At 34.4% G+C, this 16,280-nt stretch overlaps 1 protein-coding gene across 1 annotated transcript in view; it reads right to left on the reverse strand.

Annotated features, from left to right (window-relative positions):
* Positions 1-535: 535 nt before the first annotated feature.
* CNTNAP4 (contactin associated protein family member 4) overlaps positions 536-16,280 on the reverse strand; it is a 223,077-nt gene continuing 207,332 nt past the window's right edge. Inside the window, exons 18-25 of the mRNA XM_072415021.1 lie at positions 14,594-14,833; positions 13,393-13,614; positions 11,910-12,043; positions 10,202-10,289; positions 7,352-7,354; positions 6,595-6,810; positions 4,298-4,369; positions 536-3,206 (exon numbers count right to left, since the gene is read on the reverse strand). Of these exons, the coding sequence (XP_072271122.1) occupies positions 3,007-3,206; positions 4,298-4,369; positions 6,595-6,810; positions 7,352-7,354; positions 10,202-10,289; positions 11,910-12,043; positions 13,393-13,614; positions 14,594-14,833 (1,175 nt within the window). The 3' untranslated portion in view covers positions 536-3,006. The remainder of the gene's footprint in view (positions 3,207-4,297; positions 4,370-6,594; positions 6,811-7,351; positions 7,355-10,201; positions 10,290-11,909; positions 12,044-13,392; positions 13,615-14,593; positions 14,834-16,280) is intronic.

Here is a 16,280-nt window from a genome sequence, read left to right on the forward strand (position 1 = left end):
GTTCCGACTTACATTACAAATTCAACTTAAGAACAAACATACAGTCCTTATCATTAACCCGGGGACTAGCTATAATATTAAATTTAGAAATAAATATATTCCAAGTTTGCTGTATTACCCAGGTTCTTCAATGAGAATCTATCTTCTCCCATCGTGTAGAGATTAAATAAATCAGGGCAAATGAATGCCATTTTATGTTTTAAGATTTTTTTGTGTTTTTTATTATGTAAATAGGTTTTTTTTTTAATGTAATAGCAAGGATATCACCATTTTACATGTGTATAGTGAAAACTAACTGTTTTTGGTCCTTAACAGGTATAAAGGTATGAGAGCAAAATTGATAGATGGGATAGGAAGATAGCATAAAGTAAAATGCATTTTTTTAAATTCGTTTACCTGTTAAATTTATATATATGCCAAAAAAACTTTTCGTAATAAAATCATTTGTATGTAGGTAGTAAATATCCAATAAAAGTAAAACTTCAATTACCAATGAATATATAGATAAAAAAATGTGTTCAAAAGCAGATTAATAATACAGTTTTATTTTTTATTAGAAAAGGAAACACAAGTTGCCATAAAAGTTAGTGTTTAATTCTGAATAAAATAAATTATTTTCTACAATAAATTAAAAATTAGTTGTGTAGCAATGTTTATTACATTTCAGATAACAATATAATCAAACACATAGTTAATCAATTAAGTGTTTTTGGGGAATAATCCTTCTACAATAGCAGCAAATGAATAACCAATAATTAAATGCTTGGGAAACAATATATGGCTTTTACTACATTATATAGTATGCCATGCTCATAAAGTTAGGTTAGTGTATTTCTTAAAGAATGTATATTTTTACTCAAAATAAAATACATTTTCTTTTGAACGCCAACTTCTGGTTAATTCGCCACTATAGCAAATATTTCACTACCAATATGAGTTGTATAACTATGCTTTCTGATACTATAGTTTTCTTCTAAATAAATTGTTACCCAGTCCTGAAAATGTTGCTATATCTTTAATATTTAGGTCAAAACAAATACCCCTGGCCAAATATATTTAGGAGAATATCTGATTGTCCATGTTGCAGTTTAGGGTCAATCACAACTGATCTCCCAAACTAAGGCTGGTTCCAGAAGTGCATAAACATTCGTTCTTAAGTATTACAATCATGCATGTGTATGCATCTAAGTGCAATTAAAAAAACAGATTATTCAGCTGTCTAGTAGTGGGTAGAAAATTTAGTCCCCTGCAAGCAAGATGTGGTAAATGACCCTTGATCTCTGTGTTAAAGTTACCCTGCGGAGTCAAAGCTGGAGCTTTTCAATTAACTGGTACCAGAAGCTTTGCTGTTAGCAGAGTTATAGGTCTAATTAAAACTAGGGTGTAACTGCCCTCCGCTTTTATAAAAGCAGACTACACTATGCTGACAGGGGCAGGCTTTGCTTTTCAGGATGTTGATGTTTAAAAAAAACAAAAAAAAACAGTTGTAAGATTCTGCAAACTTTTTATTTTCATGTTTTTGGAATTTATTAAACAGTATCAAACTAAAAGTGAATTGGGCTTTAAGTTTTACAAAATAGATACTTATTACAATTTTGTGACCCACTTACAAATGGAAAATTAAACAAAGATCCATATTTGCAGTGATTCCTGGCTCACAATGCAACTGTTTAGATGTCAAACACAATAACCTGTTTGTTGTACAGAAAATCTCTGGATTGGCATCAACCCATGAAAAAAGTGCACAAACAGGGTAAAAATTAAGGACAGCTACAACAGCATAATACATATAGGTGTGATGCCTTCCTAAATGTATTTATAATAAAATAAAGGGTTAGCAAGTAATTTTCCAGAAGGGGTAGTTTCCATTTTAGACTAATTAGGAGGGTTGCATGAAATGTTATAAGGCTGTACCTGGGTATTTTTCCAGATTTTATTGTGTTACAGGTTTTTGCACAAAGAGTAAAAGTTTGGTTTATTCAAGACAGAGTTGCCACGAGTTGAATTTAAAATTGAACCCGGAACAGCTAAATAAGGAATGAATTGTCTTATCTGAAAAAAATCTATATGCCTTTCAGTTACTCTTGTAGTTCGGTCATCTTTACAACATTGTGTAACTAAGAATGTGGCTCCTACCTGAACAATGGATCCTAATGCTAATTTATTATATAGTGATGGCAGGCAGGTAATACAGAATGCAATAAAGCCAAAGAGGTTTTTCTGGATATGCAGAGTGTCAAGGGGTTTGTGAATCACAAGGTTTGAAATTAGTTTAAACTTAATTAATTTAAACTTAAATGTAGTTATGGCTGGATTTATTTATGAATAAAATATGTGCAACTGCAAATAAAATTGTGTTCTAATAATGTACAGAAAATAGATTTTTGAAGAAATTCTAATGGATTCACTGTTTACCTCTATCTACCTCTAGGAGGATTTGCAGTCAATTATGTTTTTCCAGCTCTGATGAGAGCAAGGTTTTTTTCTTTCCCAGTTTTGGTTACATTTTACACAAAGGTACTATTTAATTTGAAGAAACTTTAATGTGACATAAATCATTTAGAGGCTTTCACAATATAAAACACTAAATTACCTTTCCTTTTTTGAAGCAAATATTACAGATCAGATGGTACCATAAACAAAAGGTTTCAATCACACAAACATTATAAGAGTTTTAGAGTCAGGATAGTCTTGAAATTATAACTCAGTATGGAAATCTTCAGATTTGAAAAGTCACACCTGAACAACCTGGAACTATCAACAACTAAAGAGTACACAATACAGTGATTGCCATCACCGAGAATGCTTTCGTACCCACTCAATGCAAGCGGTTTTAGAGGACTCTTTAAACTTTACTATGGCTGATCATATACATTTTAATACAGATCCAGTCCATCATTTGCTTGCAGTGCATGTACAATGGGTTGATATTGTTGTTCATCTAGTGCCCCTTGCTTAGCAAGAAAGTCTGTCTGTCCCATTGTTTGGCCACACAATGAGAGCGAATTAGAAAAAGTATTCTTTTTGACTTTCGTTGATTGTATTTTGCATACTGATTTCAGCTTTCAATACTGCCGCTGCCTCTACATTGTCCTCATTTTCTGATTCTTTGGCTTCATTCTTTTTATATGTATTCTTCTGATGATGAATTCTTATTGCTATGCCAGAGATGCATAAGAGAATGAATACAGCAACCGTTATGACACCTGTAAAAATGTAAAAACAGACAACTATTTACAACTATGGGAGTTCAAGTGTCATGAAGAATGCCATGTATATAAATACAATCAGTAATTTTATTCAATTAAAGGGTCTTTGTAATCAAAATTCACTAAAAGGACCACTGTTCTTTTTTCCCATGAGTTTCAGTCATGCTGAACAAGTGTATAGTGGAAATGGACTGCCATGGGGGAAATTTGCCTAATAAATGTAGTTTGCTTTGTTTCCCGGCTTACCCTCTATACCCAGTTTGCCTAAGTTAGGGACTTGGAAAAACTAAGCAGTCTTGATGTTTTGGCTTTACTATCTGCATATGTATTATCCAGGGCAGCTGGGGAGAACAGAGGATTTTGGGAATCATGTTTGGAGTAGGTATTCTGGTAGGTGCCCAATTGAACCCCTGCACTATATGGTAAATGCTCCACTCAGACAATGTAAAGGACATCCAGTTCCCAGAGCAGTGAAAACTGCACCCCTAACCCCTATTGATTTTTTTTCTTTCTACCAGCTGCAGCTGGAGCCCCTTCAAACAGAAAGGATCATACACTGAAATGGTGACCAAAGCTTGCATATTCTCTGGTCATCATCTCAGTGTTTGATCCTTTCTGTTTGAAGGGGCTCCAGCTTCAGCTGGTAGAAAGAAAAAAACAATAGGGGTTAGGGGTGCAGTTTTCACTGCTCTGGAAACTGGAAGTTGTGTTTGAGCGGGTGAGGGGATCTGTGTGATATTGGGAGCAAAGTATATACTTTAGGCAGGTTTACCCTGGACCGGTATGGATATTTTCGTCTACTAGTGAGGTCACTGCTGCAGTGATCAGGTGCAGAGAAACACTGGACATTTTTTCTATTGCTGTGTGTATTAGCACCTGTATTGGGACTGACAGTGGTCTGCAACTTATTGTAGGCTTTGCACTCAAAAATTCACTCTGCATATTTATCCAGTTTCAGTTTGCTTGTTTGTGAACAAGGAAATCTGTTAGAATGATGTGTTTACAATACAATTCTGTTCCCATTGTTCATTTTAGCCCCCTTACTATAAAAATTTGAGTACATTTTATTTTAGTTGTATTTTTATTACCTCCAACAACAGCAAAACCACTTTTCAGCACATTAGTGAGAGGTTCCCCATTATCCATTGGTCTTGAATGATCTGAGGAAACACATAGTATTATATTATTATATTATAAGTTATGAGATATTCATGTTATTAAGTTTTCACACAGTTATATTAAATGTATTAAGGAAGTATACTCAAAAACTAATCTTTCAAATATTAATCTATTCTTACTTACTTGCACTAAAATGTCAGTCTTCCCTGGTAGCACTGGCTGGGTCAGCTTGTATCCATACAATTTATAATGATTTCTGAAGTATTTAGAAGTGGCCAGCTTGTGACTGGCAAGTTTACGTTTTCTTCCTCTCCTGAACTTCTCCTCCACCCACTCTTTGTTCACTCTCCTCCATCCACTTTTATTTACAATAATTTATTATTACAAATAATTATTTTACAATAAGCATTTGAAAATGCAAATAGGCATATTAAAATATTATAGAAAAGGAAAAAAATATGTATATATGTATACAGCATATATAAATGTATGTTACAGCACACTCTCCAGCACTTTAAACCAAAAATAGCAAACAGTAGCCCCGCTGGGCCTCTGTCTACCTCACTTAGGTGCCTTTTCTTACTAACAGACACTAAATCAAAACTGTTTCATTTACAGTTTCAATCTGGTTTTGCCTGCTGGCTTCCCTTGAGCTCAGTCCCCTCTTATGCGACCTGGAAACCACTCTGGCTCCCTTCACAGCCTGGAACAGATTCTGGCTCCCTTCACAGCCTGGAACCCTCTGGTTGCCTTCTCAGCCTGGAACCCTCTGGCTGCCTTCTCAGCCTGGAACCCTCTGGCTGCCTTCTCAGCCCGGAACCCTCTGGCTGCCTTCTCAGCCTGGAACCCTCTGGCTGCCTTCTCAGCCTGGAACCCTCTGGCTGCCTTCTCAGTCTGGAACTCTCTGGCTGCCTTCTAAGCACACTCCAGCCTGCAACACAGTGGCTGATCCTCTTCCTCCAGCCTCTTGCTGATCAGTTTGCTCTGGAGCCTTTAATACACTTTCCTGCCCCTCTTAGTGACACTCTGTCACAATATATATATATATATATATATATATATATATATATATGTAAACAAAAAACTGCTATTTACGGCAACCAATTCAATATAAAAGACACATTGTATTTCACAAAAAAAATATGTTTATAAATATGGATTTCCCTTACACTAATCCTACTATGTATATTTTTCCATGAAACAAGTTCCTCTTTCTGGATTATCTCCATCTAAGGTAACCACTTCACCTTGTCCTCTTCCTGTACCTATCGTTCACCTACCATAATCACAACCCTTGCAACAAAACCTTTACCTATATACATTTTATTCTAGAGTTTGACTACCCATCCACCTAATACACCTTCGTCTAAACCATCTAGCTGAACCTGTTAGCACACTCCATCCTACTTAACCACATTATATATCTCAAACCTACCAAGTAAGTGTACCAGTCTTTACCATGAAGTTGTTTTTTTTTTGATTGATTAGGATTATGATTCTTTCTAATCCCATATATATTATACGTTCACTATGTAATTGCTTTTTATTCTTGATATACGGATTATGGAAAATGTATTGCATTGTTTGCACTATTGCCAAGATTCTATTGTAACTATATCTTTTCTGTGATATATATGTTTAGTATGCTCTCTAACCTCCCCTGATTAAGCCTTACGGCAAAAGGCTTCAGGAAATGGAGAGTTCTTTATATTATACATTGAATTTGAGATCATCCAGGGTCTCCCTTGATTGTCTATCTTGGCCAGTCTTGGAGAGCTCTGGTATATCAGGACCACTGTGTTTGATCTAATCTGTTGATATTAGTCGCTTGACAAAACTTTATCTAAGATTACTTTAAATTCCAGAAATATATATTAAAATAAATACTTTGTAGGCCTTGACATTTCCAGTGGATGCTGATTTGACTACTTACCACATTAATTCCTCCTTGGTATATCACTTTCTTGGTCTTTATTTATTTAAAGCATAATCTTCCAACTATCAGTGACTTCTCTGTTTTTTTTTCCAATTATGTATTTTTACTAATAATTATGTTTTTTTTTTGTTTATTTTTAAGTTTAGGTGTTACAGTAACAAACCCTGTTTTTCTACTGAGCTCTGTACAACTATGAACAATGTAGGGTTTAATGTGCACACACTCTTTATCTTATATAGTACATTTTTCATTCATTTTCCAGTAATCTTTCAAAAGATACTTAAAGTGCAGTCCACATATTACATATAATACCAACTTAAGTAGTATTACCTGCAAATGAATGGGTTGTTTCTCCAGATGTTGCATCCTCACCATTTTGGGAACCACAGCCAGATTCAGATATTTGACCCTTTATCATAATCTGAGAGCTATGATTATTTTGAAATGCAATCTTCAGTGGGAAAATATTATTAAATCGAACAGCAGAGAGACATCCAGTGAATCCATTTGCATTGGCTTTCATAGTTGCTAGGTCAATGTCAATGTCTTCAGCTGAAAAAGCAGTCAGAATTAATAATAATGGCATGAATAACAATACCATGTATTCATATTTAGTATTGGAATGCATTTTAACAAAACAAAGTACAATGTAATCATGTTTTACAAGGCATTCAAATACTTTAGATAGATTTTACTATAAATTACAAATAACAAATTTTTGAACATTTTCATCTTCAGTCATTGTATATACTAATATACTCTTAGCTAGACTTAGTTAAAGGTAACCAGTATTTGTACTGCTTAGCCAAGGCATCTAGGTTTAGTTAAGCACTTTTTAAGTGCTTTTTAGCTCACTCTCGCACTATATTGTAGCATAATAACAAAGGCTTTTGCTGTTTACTTCCCCCATTTCTAAAAGTTCCAATATTTCAAAAGTCAGTCACTTTTTATTGGGGCCTGGTGCAGAAGTATCCCTTGTCCACCCTTTCCCTTGAGATCACTGTTAAATTTTGACAGGTATAACAGTCAGTCAGAAGCTAGCAGTTTCCAACAGATAATAAATATTGGTTTGGAAACTAATAGCCACACTCTTCACCCCATGTTTTTCCACATTCCCCTTCTTTATTCTCTATTTCTTCGCTCTTTTTTTGCATCTCTGTTTTTCTATCTTCTCCAGCTCATTAATTATTAATTTTATGTCACATCATAATGGGAAATGCCTGAACAAGGATGTTTATTGCAGGATAATCAGGCAATACCAACTTAAATAGTGACATTTATTGAAAGATGTACCCTGAATATACTCAGGAAAAATACACAAATTAAATATATGTTAAGAGCCTATACCTTTGTTTTGTGTGAACCCAAGCTGCATTATTATCTTTGGTGAAAAACAATTTATGTAAATAGCTGGGTGTGTTTTTGCAAGTTTGTATGTTTCATACATTAGACGCTTGGAGGTGATTGCTTGCTTTCTCCCTTGATGTCCCCTATTTAGGTCTCAATGGTGTATTGAAGAAGGAAGTAATTGCAATAGGTATAGGTATTAGGTATAGGTATAGGTAATAGGTATTGCAATTGCAAGAGGGTTAGTTTTGTCTGATGGCTGTTTTCCAGAGGAAGCGGATTATATGTCCGTGAAACAGGTCAAAAATTTTACCATTGAAAACCAATCTACTATTGTTAATTTAATATAATGATTATTTTTATGAAAAATTGTATTTAAGCATTTTTAATCAAGTTCATGGTAATATATATGCCTAAAAAGTCCCTTGAACCACTTTTATTCTTTATTGTCAATATTGGGATGTGACTAAGTATAATAAAAGATTTATCAACAGGACAAAGATCTTTTTGCTTCTGTGGTTTGGTAATTAAGCTGACATTTTCAAAACATTTTATCCTGACAATATTTTTCCTTTAATCTTTTTCTGTCACCTATTGGTGCAATATTACCCAGATGGGAAGTTTGCTTATCAGAATGAAGGAACTGAAAAGTCATATACAAAAAATTACCTGTATTTATGTAGATTTATTATTCACTATTTTTCCTAAAAACATCTTCTAAATGTATTAAAGGTAATTATGGGGTTATTTAGTAAAATTGTGCATCAGATGAAGCCATTGTTTACTTTGTTCGTTATGCTAACTTGCATATGCCCTGTGGTTACTTCCTTATGAATATATTTCATTTTATTTAATTCAAAGTAAATCTGTTGGGGACTTTTTATGGTGTTAGTATTTTGCCCTTTTGTTGAAGTTTACTTATAATAAACTGTATTACTTTTCAGAATTTATGAAGGTAAAATGTAACCTTTTTTTCCTTTGGTAATCATTTAGGGAACCAAACAGAAAAAGAAAGAAAAAATCATGGGTTTCATCCAGTAGACAATACTTGCCAAAGGTCAGGACAGTCAAGGATAGGACATAGTAAAAGGTTCTATTTGGAACAGAACAGATTTGCTACTAAATGTTTTTTTGTTTTTTTATTAAGTTGCATATGGAGCACGACTGGGAATCAAGATGAAAAGAAGTAACTACCCCTTATGGGATAGATTGAATATTACTAAGTCCTAGTGCATACTTTAAGTAGTATGATATGCTATCAATATAAGATTCCAATATGGCCAGCAGCACATAAAGTGTTGATTTTTGGAGGCGGTGTACCATGTACTGATTGACAACAGTGTATGGCGTGGAACATACCATTATCCAATACTAGCCTACCAAAACTATAACAGATGGTTACATGGTGGACCATTGCACTTTAGGCTGATGCCACATGTATTAATTACCATTAGCAGGATTTACTTTCTTATATCCTTACTTACTCATTTATATACTAAAGACACTTTTAACCTGTTAGATCTTTAAATGCAGTTATGCCAACTTGGCAATTGGCTATACAAATATCCAAAACTTAGCACCTGTAATCATATTCAATTCCTTTTTTTGCCACCAAGGTTTGGCTCTCCTACTTAGTCAAACACCTGCATTATCTTCATCAAGGTTTTCTTCACTCAAAATAACTTTTTTTTTATACTTTGCACAACCTTTAGTGTTCCATATGTGTTTGCTATTTCTAGCATTTTTAATGTTTCCCCAACATTTACATCACATATCACATAGTTTGAAACATTGGACCCGATTTATTAAAGCTCTCTAAGACTGGTAGGCTATCATAGGTGAACATGGGTGATCCAGCAAACCTGGGATGTATTTCTTGAAAATCATTTGCCATTAGTTGGCAAAGGTTTTCAATTCTGGACCAGATCCATTCTAGGTTTCTTGGATCCTTCAGGTTCTCCTGTGATCTTAGAGAGCTTTAATAAATCAGACCCTATGAACCTGATTTATTAAAGCTCTCTAATGATGTAGAAGATAGACTTTCATCAGTGAAGCTGGATGATCCAGCAAACCTGGAATGGATCTGGTCCAGGATCGAAAACATTTGCTAACATATAGCAAATGACTTTTAGGAAATCCATTCCAGGTTTGCTGGATCACCCATGTTCACTGATGAAAATGTATCCTCTCCAGCCTTGAAGTGATTGTACTAGTAATACTTGCTTTATTTTACTATCACTAGCGGCACTCAATAAGTCCAGGTTTATTTGACTTTGAAATAACATTAAGTTTTTTTTTTTCTGTGATCACAGCTGAATCACGTACTGCACTTATAAATCAACCCTCTTTTGAGGAAAATATCATGTTCCAGGATGTCTGATTATAAAATGGAGAGATAAGTGTGAAATTAGTTTTAAGAGAACCCACTTGCTCATCTGAAGGAAACACTTATTTGAAATGATGCTTTGACTTGACAAAAGTGCATTTTTTCTCTTGATTGTCAGTTTTTAATTAAATTCACAGAACAGAAATATATTTCTATCAATGAGATAAACTATGTCAAATTCACCATGCTTTAAAAAATGATTACCGAATATTTTTCCAAGCCCCAGACAATGGAATTGACTGAAGTCTGTTCCAGAAGTCAAAATAAATTTCTCACTTGTATATTGGTTAACCTAAAGTAAAAGCATAGTACATTATCATGTCATAAATAGAAAAATATAACAGAAACATTCCTTAACAGAAGATGTACGTAGAAAACATAGTTTATTTTAGCCTTTTGGTTTGTTTAATTTAAGTTAATACATGGTTAGGGTCATTGACCATCCCTGTCACTAGTTCATTCACTATATATATATGAATATATATATATATATATATATATATATATATGTGTGTATATATATATATATATATTTAATGTACAAAGTGACAGATGACTTATTAAAAGACAAAATTAGATAGATTATAGATTTAGTTTGTAAACACTTCTTGTACCAGTGAATTGTGAAGATTGTGATGATTATGTTGTCTGTTGACAATGCCTTCATAGAAATGTCAATGAGTGTACTTGATATTGCACTGCTATCTAGTACGAAGTCCATAAATGAATACTTGAGATATCAACTGATCCAATTTTATTGCAAGTGCAAATATTAACTAAAGATCAGCAAATCCATTCAATCGATCATCATATATATCATGTACAATTATGTACATTGATAGATAAAATGCAAATACTTAGTAAAACCACCATCAATTTAATGACATGTTGATGACACATGTTGGATTTTAAAACAGATTTGGAGTATCATAAGGTAGGAATGTGTGGGTTACCCTAGAGAGGTTAGGCAATGTAGATATATCTTGGTGTTACAATTATGCTTTGCAACTTTGACTGTTTTTAATTACAAACTCTATTTGACAGCTTTCATGTGTTCAGCTTTCTGACAGATTTACCACCAGAGATAACAAAATGTTTCAGCAAAATAAGGCAGACTTTCACTTATAACAGATGCATGATTAAGAAATGGTAAACGGGCAGGTTTTAATCTGTTGCAGTGCTATTTTAGGGTAGCTGAGCAGAAACTCAGGAAATACATTTTCTAAGTATAATAAATCTGTTTAGCAAAGCCTACCGGTGCAACAACATTGACAAATACCTAATCAGGTATTAAAATACCTAAATACCTAACCTATTGTCTGTTGTGTATGTATATTCTGACCAAAGTTAAAAGATTCCAAATGCAGTATTTTCTATCCCGCAGCATTTTGCAACAGTAGACTACATTCATACAACAATGCATTTTAGGGTTTTGTAAGAATAACTGCAAAATAAGTGAAGTCTCTTGCATCTGTAATTGCATGCTAAAAACTAGTATTTATTTTTAATCTTTCAGACATATACATTCATATGCAACTATTAGCTCTCCCTGTTATTCATCTGCTTGAATAATGAAGCAATGACCATCCATAACATAAAAATATTGTTTATCAACCATTACACTGACATGAGAAGTGTAGTCAATAACAAAAATATAGGCTGTTCACTTGGAAAAGTGAAATATTCCCACACATGGAATATTACACTTGGTGAATGTGCTGGAGTTTTTTCCAACTTTAGCCATCCAATCATGTGCAAGCAAAAAATCTATTTTTTAGATTACCTTTCACATCAATAAATATTCTTTTTACACAGTGGCACATACTTTTAACTGCTACTGCAATATGTTTATGTGACTTGTCCATATAATTTGTTTATTCTTCCTTTTATTGTATAACCAAAGTTGTTATACCTCCACAAAGAGAATGTCTTCTTTTCTTAAAATCTTTACTTTCTGTAGATGGCCATCAGCCATATTCTTATAATGGAAGCTAAAGACTTCAGGATCTTGCCGATGATCCATTCTGTATCTAATCTGTAAACTTCCTAAGGAGAAATAGAGTACATTTTTATTTTTTAAACAATCCTAAAGCAACTTGTCACACTTAGATCAAAAAACCACAAATGATGAGGGTAGGCACGGTATTGCTCTATTTACAGTCACTGTGATATACCACCACCATTGCCACATCTCAACTTGTCACACTTAGTTTGAACTGCTTGTGTCAAGGCTTCCAATGACCACCAGATAGCTAGAAAAAGTATTTAAAAGAGAGATGTAGAACTAGGCAACAAATTACAGGGTATTGCCATCCCCTGTGGTCTTTAAAAAGTGCCATTCCTAATAACCACTCAAGACAAAGTCACCAAAGTACCTCAAACCATTGCAGACTCATGTGCTTAATAAATGAAAGGACCATGGATCCACAAAAAAGTTTTTCTTTAACTCTAAACAAATGTACCAATTTTGTTCTATTATGAATCAACCAGAATGTAATGTAAAATGTACCATACCGAAACCGTAACGTTCACCCCATGTAGATGTATAAGTTAAGGTCATCCATTTACATATTGCAATCCATTTATGTGATTATAAATCCCCTTAAGTTTTTTTATTCTACTTAGGGGATTTGATGGTGGTACATGCTACTACCAGGATCAAAACCTCTAAGTGGATAGTTCTGGATAATAATGGAGCCATGGGGAGTGAGCACATCTTTTTAAAGATTGTGAAGCACTGAAGAACATCACTGGGAATGGAAAGAAAGGTAGGTATTTCACTAGGTAGGCTGTACTTAGTTCTTACTTTGACTGCCATGGAAAAGTGATTCTATGTTAATAGGAAGGGGGTCAGGAGTCTTAAAGTATAACTACAGTCCTGCTGCTTCCTAGAGAAAATTGTAAAATCAAAAAAAAAAAAAATTTGGGATACACTGTAGCAGGAAATACTTATGGGAAAATCGCATGTGACCTCCGCAAGGCAGTTGTAATAAAGCAAAGCATAAAAAGGCATAAGGGGATTAGACACTTTAAGCAATTTAACTCCTGAATTCCCAAACAATGGCTACAGTAAAGGCTTAAATGCTAGAAAATCTAATTTGTCTGGATTTTGATGACAGCTCTCAGAGGACAGGAAACAGGGAGAAATGGTTTAAAATGCAAACTGGCTTTGTTTTACTAGATATATAATTTACCAGTACAGTTGAACTTTAAAAATACTTTGTACATTGGCAGTCTCTTCTACAGTTCTCTCAAGGCAATGAATAAAATGAAAACATTTTACATGAAATGCTATACCAACCCTGAAGATATGTGATAATATACTATTTAAGTTAAAATCATTAGTGGTATAGCTCATAAAATATAGTCTATATATGAGTTGAGAACATACTTACCATTTTTTGAAATGATGATTGAAATATAGTCCTTAGTAAAGGTACTCACAAAAAATAATAAGCTTGGTGCTTGTGTTGTTCTAAAATTAAACACAATGCTCTCTTTAGAAGATATGCCTGTATTAGGAGAAAATAAATGCAAGCTTGAATTTTTAGCAGTAGTGTGATTTTCTTGGAAATTGTACGTTATTGATGATTCTGCTTGAAAATATGCTGAAATTTCTGCAAAACAGTAAATAGAAAATGGGTTACATTTATTTTTGCTTTTAATATGTAGAAGTAAATTGAATAGAAAATGAATTTTTAGTGTTCTTTATGTGTGCATCTGGGTGTATATAAATGATTATCACCAGCTGTGCTTTTGCAAAATATTAGGATATATTAGGTAGTGATGAACAAACAGGATCAGATGAATAACTCCCTGTATTAGTTCATTCACAGGCATATATATTACTATTGCTACTCATGTATTGCAGTATAGCAGATCAATATATATTTTTTTTAGTGGCCTACAAAATTGAAACTACTCGGTAGATATAATAAAGAAGCAGAGAATATTTACTGAGCTTAGTAAATGCTCATTTAGTTAAGTGGATTAGGTATGTTTTCAAGCTATACTAAATACCTAATATTGAATACAACCATTTTGCAAGGTAATTGAAAAAAAAACACAAAAACAAAGTTTTGCATTGTGCATAACAGCATAGAAGTAAAGTTATTCTATATGAACTATCTTAGTGTCTTTTGGAAAAAGAAAATCTTTGCGTCTTTTCTAGGAACGCTAAGCAGCTTTGAGCAATGGTATACTCAGAATTCTTTGCGGAGATAATAGGCCTGATTTATTAAAGCTCTCCATGGCTGGAGAGGATACACTTTCAAAAGTGAAGCTGTGTGATCCAGCAAACCCGGAATGGATCTGGACCATGATTTAAAACTTTGCCTAGCAAATGAAGTTCAAAAAAACAAATCCAGGTTTACTGGATCACCCAATTTTATTGTTGAGAGTGTATCTACTCCAGCCTTGGGAAACTTTAACAAATCAAGGCCAATGTAACAGCTAAGAACACCCTCAATTAATATTAGCAGCGGGACAGATTTTAATATTAGGAGAGGCAAACTCATTTAAATAAAACTTCCCAGGCTTTAATAAAAACAAGATATCTATGTATAAAGCGTGCAAAATAAGTGAAATGACACCTACCTTTTTTACAAAATGCTCCAGTGTATGCAGATAAGCTACAGTCACAGGAAAACCCAGATAGCTTTTCAATACACTGCCCTCCATTATGGCATAAATTCCCGTAGCTGCTGCAGTGTCCTGGACAGCCTGGTTTAATTCCTGGTGTCACTTTAGCTCTTTCTTCCAAATCAACGGCAACGCCGTTTAATTTTAAAGAGCGGATACATCCTAAAAAACCCTTCTGTCTTGAAGGAGTTCCACCTATAAAGGGAATAAAACATCAAGATGTTGTCCAGGATACATAGCCACACAAAGGGAATTGAACAACCTTCAGTTCATCCCCTTGTTTTTTTGTTTTTTTCAAACCAATTTTTATTAGTTTTATCATTTTACAACAAAACAACATAAGAACACCAATTAACAGGGGGATAGAACAAAAAGAAAAAATAGGGGGGAGGGGGACACTTGAAGCTGAAAAATATAAAAGTTATCAACCATTTGTATCTGCAGAAAATGTAACATTTGTAATATACCAAGTAGATATTGAAACTCTTTCAAATCCATGAGCTCTCGGGGTCGTTAACGTACATACCATAAATTTGTACCATTGTTGCCAGAAACAAGTTATACGATCATCACCCTGAATCCGGGCGTCCAACATCTCAGTATGAAATAAAGCTTTCAAGGCGGTGATGACTTGCTCCAATGTGGGAGGTAAAGGTTGAGTCCAATTGTACATAATCATTCTTCTGGCAGCTAACAAACAGACATTAGTCCAACGTTGTAAAGAACGTGGCATGCCATCCTGATTGGCATGTTCCCATGAACCGAACAGAAGGAGGGAAGGGGTGTTAGGGATAAGATATCCAGTAACATTGGACACAAACGCAATAATCTGACGCCAGAAATGCTCAATATTTTGACAGAACCAAAGGCGATGAGTGAGAGAGGCATTAGCACTATTACATTTAGGGCATTGAAAATGCCATTGTCTAAGCTGCACATCTAGTGTTGCAGGCCTGAACACTTTGTAGGCTCTATGTAACAACATAAACTGCGATTCTCTCCATACCTCATTTACAATAGACTTTCTGACTGTCAAGTAACCCTGTATAACTATATCAACAATCCCCGGATCAGGAAAATCTCTTTGCCATAGTTTTACATTGGAGACTGATAGGGGTTTAGTAAAAGAAGGCAACAGATAGGCATGTATAATAGATATACTGGGAGGGGACAACGTTAAAAGCCTGTCAAAGCCACTGGAACCCAAAAAGTCTACATGCTGATGAGCCAAAGATCTGAGATAGGACACCGCCTGACTATAGTACAGGGGATGGAGCGCCCACCCAGGAATATTATACTTATTTTGCAGAGCCGATAGGGGTAATTTAGACATATCCTGTCCAAAGAGATCTTTAAAATAAACCAGACCCTTCTCTTTCCATATTCTAAATGCTCCATATTCCTGCGCTTGGGGAAACAGGGGATTGCCACATATAGGAAGATATTGGGAGAAGCGGAAAGGAAGTTTGAATTTTTGTCTAATCACCTTCCATGTAACTACCGTATCCCTGATTTTTAGGTTATGGCGTAAAGATGGTGGAAGCGCTGCCAATTTGCAATGTAATAGGGCACACAAATTCCATGGATGGGACATAGCACTTTCAAGGGACAAGTTGGAATAATAGGAAGTGCCTCCAAGCCA

Source organism: Pyxicephalus adspersus, chromosome 6 (genome assembly GCF_032062135.1).
Source record: "Pyxicephalus adspersus chromosome 6, UCB_Pads_2.0, whole genome shotgun sequence".
In the NCBI taxonomy this organism is placed as follows: domain Eukaryota; kingdom Metazoa; phylum Chordata; class Amphibia; order Anura; family Pyxicephalidae; genus Pyxicephalus; species Pyxicephalus adspersus.